The sequence below is a fragment of the Silurus aristotelis genome, assembly GCF_946808225.1.
Source record: "Silurus aristotelis genome assembly, chromosome: 3".
Classification (NCBI taxonomy): Eukaryota; Metazoa; Chordata; class Actinopteri; order Siluriformes; family Siluridae; genus Silurus; species Silurus aristotelis.
The window spans coordinates 20,329,482-20,335,637 of NC_139576.1; the positions used below are offsets into that span (position 1 = coordinate 20,329,482).

Consider the following 6,156-nt stretch of genomic DNA (forward strand, 5'->3'; position numbering starts at 1 on the left):
TAAGTGTAAGGGGGTGTGCTTAGGCTTGTATGTGTAGGTGGAAGGATGTTAATCGCGCTTCAGGCACCCTTATGTAAATATGGCAAAGAAGTTTGGCGCCACCGCTGAGGGTCCTGAAAGGACGATTCATAAACCTGCTTTTTCTTCTTTGTCTGTATTATTCTATTAATCACATTTTGTGTTTACTTCATAAACAAGTTACTTACAGACAGGAAATTGGGCAAACAAGATTTAGTTGTTCATTAGGTGGAGTTGTATAATAAAATTGTTAGGCACCTTTCAAGACTCTGTCGTGGCGCGAATAGGACCCCGCCTCTAGAGATTTTCCCGCGAACTTCCACAGTGTTTCCTGTAGCGCGCTGTTTCCGCCTCATATTTACTTCCAGCACAGCGGCGTGAACTACTAAACACAAAAGCAGGACAATGCCCGCGAAGGTATGTAAAAATCCGGGTATTTTTCTGTGTGCATTTTAATTAAATCAATGTTGCTTTTACGCCTAGTGAAGTATTTTGATGATAAACTAGGTCAGTTCATTTAGTAAGTAAAACAGATGACGTGTCTTTTTGAATGAATGCATCAGAATTAGCAGTCTGCAAAAAAAGAAAAAAACTTTTGCAATTTATTCAAGGCTGCAAGTGTAAGTAATAGAGCTGAAATTGCTTGTGTAAGTGTATCTTGTAAGTGTTTAAATGAATGGCAAGTTAAGGTAAAAAAAAAAAATTCAGCAAAACAAAATCAGTGTGTGTTTGTTCATCTGTTCGAGTTCTGGTAGCGCTGGTTTTGCGCTAGTTTTCATCATACCTGACAAACATGTTTTACCCAGTAGATAGTAACTAAAGATTCCCGGATCGAGGCAGCAGTCGGTCGTGAACTTTGCACAGATTTTTCAGCTAAGGGCGAACTCCATTATTCACGTGTGTTCACCAACCCCCCTCGTTGATTCTTTCCCGCCACAGCGTCAGCAGGCCACGCCCCCACCAACCAGAATGAACCTGAGGAGTTACCGGAACTCGTCCCTCGTCCCCATGGAAACATCATCTTCAGAGGACAGCTGTGACAGCTTCGCTTCAGACGGGTTTGCACCAATGGTAGCTAAATTGCACATTCATTATAGAAAGTCTGTAGTTATTTCTGGGTGTAGTGGTTGATTTGTTCAATAACATTTAGTTCATGAAATTGTTTTAAATTTTTAAACTTATAATCCTGCCTCAGATGATCAAAGGCCTGCTTGTGCCTGTTTGTTATGGCGATCATGTATGATGATCACATGGTTCTCGAACCAGTTTGTTTATGACATTACTGTGAGGTTGGTTTGAACATGAATACTTTTGCAGTAGGGCCCAGTTTCTCATAGAGCTCACCGTCTGCTTGCCAAATTGAAACTAGACCTCAAATGATAACACGGGTTTAGAATCAAATCTTCATGCATCACTTCTTTTATGCTGTTCATCTAATGCTAAATGAAAGTAGCTTCAGTTGATCAGACTTTGACGTGCAGATTTCCCTTACAGAAAAGACCCTTCAGGCAGACTAGAAGTGCAGCTCGGCAGGAAAAAGCTTTAGAAACCCAGCCCGTGTCTGAGGCGGAAGGCTGCAGTGGCTTAGAGGAAAGTGACTTCAGTAATGATATGAGCGCCATGGTGAGTGGCAATAAAATTACCTTTACTCTTCACCACACACCGCAGTGGTATTTTTCAGTTTCTGTGTGTCGTTCTTTCATTTCTCGTGTGCACCTTCTTTTATTTTCCGTCCCTTCACGGTTTTTGTGCCCGTTTCAGAAAATGGATTCCGACTCTGATTCAGAACCGCCGAAAAAATCTCGCCGCTCTTTCACTCTTCGCGTGGCCATGAAGTTCCCTGACAAAAATGTCACTCCGAAAAAATCTTCAAGTCCCGAGCCTGCTCCTAAACCCAAAAACACCGAACTAGATTCTGAAGAAGAGGACTTCATTGCGAAGAGAGCACTTAATATTAAAGAGAACAAAGCTGTGGTAAGAAAACATATGAAGATTCCATTAGGCTTTGATTAAATCCTATAAGTAGCAGGCCAATACCATTTTCTTGGTTAATTAAGTGTGTCTAGTATTGAGAACTTTCCAAATGATCATGCAGCAAGAACTACTGTGTAATGATCATAAATGATGATCTTGTAAATTTTGTCTACAGCTGGCTAAACTAATGGCAGAGTTGAACAAAGTGCCTGGGCTTTTCCCCAAGAACACGTCTGCTCCCGCAAACAATACTGTAAGTTTCAAAAGGTGCCTTGTGAACATTTATAATGGGATATTTAAGATTGTATTTAACAGATAGTCTCCCCCACAATTTTAGCCTCGTGTTCCCCGCCGTTCTTTCGGAACCCCTGGACCTCGAAGGCAGAACCCAGAACGCGTGTCACGGATTCACACACGTTCACGTTCATTGGTAGATGGTCCTCCTTCTCCCACTCCTGAAGAAGAGCTTGAAGACAAATTCAGCCTGGTGCGCAGGAACAGACAAGATGATGACTATGATGATTATGAGCCGGTGAGGACATGGTGTTGGGAGGCTAGAATTGTGTGTTGGGGTGAAATTCTGTTTGTTTTTCAGTAAAATTTAAACGAATGATTTTTTTTTTTTCCCTGGTATGTGTTCAGGAACCACGTCGCCGACGCACGTACAATGGCGCCCTTGCCATCCCTCACGTCGTAAGACCAGTGGAGGAAATCACCCAGGCTGAGTTGGACAACATTTGCACTAATGTCCGAGAGAAAGTCTACAATCGTGCCACAGTGAGTCCTTATGGTTCCAGTGAACACTTTCACCACAGTTCATTTGCCCTTTGCTTGACTTGCTTGGAGATGCAGAACAGTAGTGACATCGGCTTAATATTGAAAGACTGTTCTGAAATTGTCTTGCAGGGCAGCACCTGTCACCAGTGTCGTCAGAAGACCACTGACACAAAGACTAATTGCCGTAATCCTGAGTGTGTTGGAGTCAGAGGTCAGTTTTGTGGACCATGTCTGCGCAACCGTTATGGAGAGGAAGTTCATGATGCACTTTTGAACCCGGTATGTACACACTTTGCAGTAATCTGTTATTAGTGAGAGGTTTGAGGCTCTTCTGGTTTAACATGTCGCATACCACTGTTTTCTATAAAGTGAATAAATAATTATTTTGTTGCAGGAGTGGCAATGCCCCCCATGCAGGGGTATTTGTAACTGCAGCTTCTGCAGGGCCAGAGATGGCCGATGTGCTACTGGTGTCCTTGTCTACCTGGCCAAATACCATGGCTATGACAATGTCCACGCTTACCTGAACAGGTAATTATTTGATTACACATGATGAATGATTATGAGCAGTTCATTGCATTTGATCACAAGTGAAGCAAAAAATGCTGCAGTGTAACTTAAATGTTTAAAATTCATGGGATCATTGTTTTCTCTGCAGCCTGAAGAAGGAGTTGGAGGAGAGCGAGTGAAAATGCTGCCCCTGCTCATTTTTTTATCCATGTTTACCTTCTGGTTCGGTTGTTATGTTCACCCAAAATTACTTCAGGACCTTTTTGTACACTTTATGCAAGTTTGTGCCTTATGAGTAGACAGTTGTTGATGGACAGCCTGAGGTGTTCATTTACATTGTTTTAAATGTGAAATTGCTTTTGATGGAATTGCTATCGTAAAGCTTGTACTGTAATTTCGCTCCAAATAGCTTTTGAGCTTTTTTTAATGATCTATAAACTACTTTTTTTTTTTTTTTTTTTTATTTCGGAGCGCTACTGCTTCTTGCTTTTAAAGGAAAGGAAAGAGAATACAGGCTTGTAACTCCTTTTATAGAAATCATTTCAAATGTTACCTATTGCACAGTTTCTTCAACCAATAAAATCTTCTTGTAATTTTTTTTAAAAACCAGAGCTTCTGCAATTTATTTTTCCCCCTTCGCTGTTGGACTGTTTAAACTCTAATAGACGTTTATGAGCTTTATTCCACATTCCTCACAGGCGGAGTGCTTCATCTCCCTGCTTGTCCTGCTTTTACTGGAGCGCACTGATGTACTGCATCGCCTTCTCTGATCCTTCATTAGAGAGCTGCCACTAATGGTGTGGAAATAATTAGCAGACTCTAATGGGAAATTTTATACCTGTAAATCATTTCCCTAGCACACTGCCTCACGCTCGTTCTCTTTTCCTCTAACATTGTCATTTATGTGACTGAGAATGCTGTGGTAGTGTGAACGCTTTAAACCGTGTAGTTTTACTGAACTTAATGTTCTCAACAGGCGTGTTTTAGTCATGCTGGAGCTCATGACTGGCTTTGAGAAAACCTCAAAAAAAAGCCAGTGGGCTTTATTCAAAGTGATCCCACGTCACTCTAAAGAATATCCAAGGTATTTTTTTATTGTATAATTTTTTTTTCATTTCCCAGTGTGACTGCCAAGGTTCTGCAGGAAACCAACGCTTCAAAAAACTATTTTAATTTGCATAATAAAGATGCACTTGAAAAATACTGGCATTAAATACCAAACGATCATCCACTTTAGGGCGATGAATATTTAGGGAAATAATTGTTTACGACGCTCGAGCATTGAGACGATCTGGCAATCAGGCTATGAAATACAATATTTATTCATTAGAGCGGACTTAATGAGGCCTCGCGGCGCTAATTAAGAAAAGCAGCGTAGCGCTAAATGAGGCGCGCGGAGCGGCGGCAGTCCGCACGGTCTTACCTGCATGAGGAGGAGGTCCGAGACTACTGCTCGCGCGCTCTCTCTCTCTCTCTCTCTCTCTCTCTCTCTCTCTCTCTCTCTCTCTCTCTCTCTAACCCCACCCACCGCTCCTGGAGATTAAACCAGGATTTTATGACACCATAACGTATTATCAAACTGCAGCTACTGATGCTGAAGCGTGTTTCAGCTTTGGAGTCTGGGCTTCATCTCAAACCACCTTTATTTACAAGCATTAGTAAAAAAGAAAAAAAAAAAGAAAATGTCCACTAGTCTGTATAAGTATGTTCATGAAATCAGTTGATCTTTACAAAAATAGCTTCTCCCTATCTTTTATTTACTTCCAAACATTTTTTCTTCAGATTTATTTCTCGGAACTATGACTTTTATCTGGAACTTCAAATGCACCGGTTAAATGTTCAGGCTGTTTTTGCTTTATAGAAATTCTGGATTGCGCTCCTTCATAATCGTAAAATGATAAATAATTCCCAACAATGTACAAGGGTTTATTAGTAATATTGTTTTGGCACATGAAACTGAAAATATATATCAAATATTCAGAATAATTACCAGCATCATTCTATGATCTTTAACATAGTCACTGTATTCATTAAGAATAGAGAACATGATCAGAGGTTGTGTACAAACATTTGTTAAGGTCACTGATCTTGTGAGGTAAAAATCAATAGGCCTTAGCAGACAAACTTGCGGATTTTGTCGTTCAATTTTGTTGAAGATAAAATACTTCAGTGTTCTACGTTGTTTTGCTATATTCATTTAATTAAAATAATAAATACACATAAAGACCTTTCTGAATGGACATCAAGCAAACTTTTTTTTTTTTGGTGTTACCAAGCCTTTTGCTTCTTAGTGCCTTAAAGCATATTTTGCCACACTTTATTGAGTTGAGCAGTGTTTCAGCATAACATTAATCTTACCTGTTTTGTAAAATGTTAATTTTATTTTCATTACATTTGAGTTCCCTGGGCATCATATCTACTTCCTTAGTATTACATTTATTAATACATTTTAGGCATATGGAATTTTCGGCATCTGGATTTATTCTCTGTTATATATAACTGAGAAGGAGAGAAAGATTTGGTGAATTATACTCTGAACTCTTTAGAGTGTGAAGGAACACAAAGATCTTTCCAATCACACGGCACAGTCTGGTAGTTTTTTTTAGCATTGGAAAATAAGTGCAGTCCTATTTTGTTCCTGAGGAGGGAGCTCTAATACAGGCATCACCAGATTGTAGTGCGTGTTAATGCACCTGAGGGAGAGTGAAAGAAGGTACATGGTGCAGCCATTAAAAAGTCTTATTGTCTAAATTGATGACACTGAACTGGCAAGACATGGGTACCAAGGACGGACCAAGGTCACAGTGTATTAAAATAACAGCAGTTCACACACAATGCAAAAATCCATTAGCATCCCCTAATTCACCTTTCAACCTC

General features: G+C 40.1%; 1 protein-coding gene across 1 annotated transcript; it reads left to right on the forward strand.

Moving 5' to 3' along the window:
* The first annotated feature begins 289 nt into the window (after nucleotides 1–289).
* On the forward strand, nucleotides 290–3,885 carry cdca7a (cell division cycle associated 7a). Its single transcript, XM_083536753.1, has 10 exons — nucleotides 290–435; nucleotides 958–1,089; nucleotides 1,513–1,641; nucleotides 1,780–1,992; nucleotides 2,168–2,245; nucleotides 2,330–2,524; nucleotides 2,635–2,769; nucleotides 2,899–3,048; nucleotides 3,164–3,300; nucleotides 3,428–3,885. Exons 1-10 carry the CDS (start codon nucleotides 424–426, stop codon nucleotides 3,456–3,458), a joined length of 1,212 nt encoding a protein of 403 aa, XP_083392879.1. The 5' UTR covers nucleotides 290–423; the 3' UTR covers nucleotides 3,459–3,885.
* The last annotated feature ends 2,271 nt before the right edge of the window (nucleotides 3,886–6,156 follow it).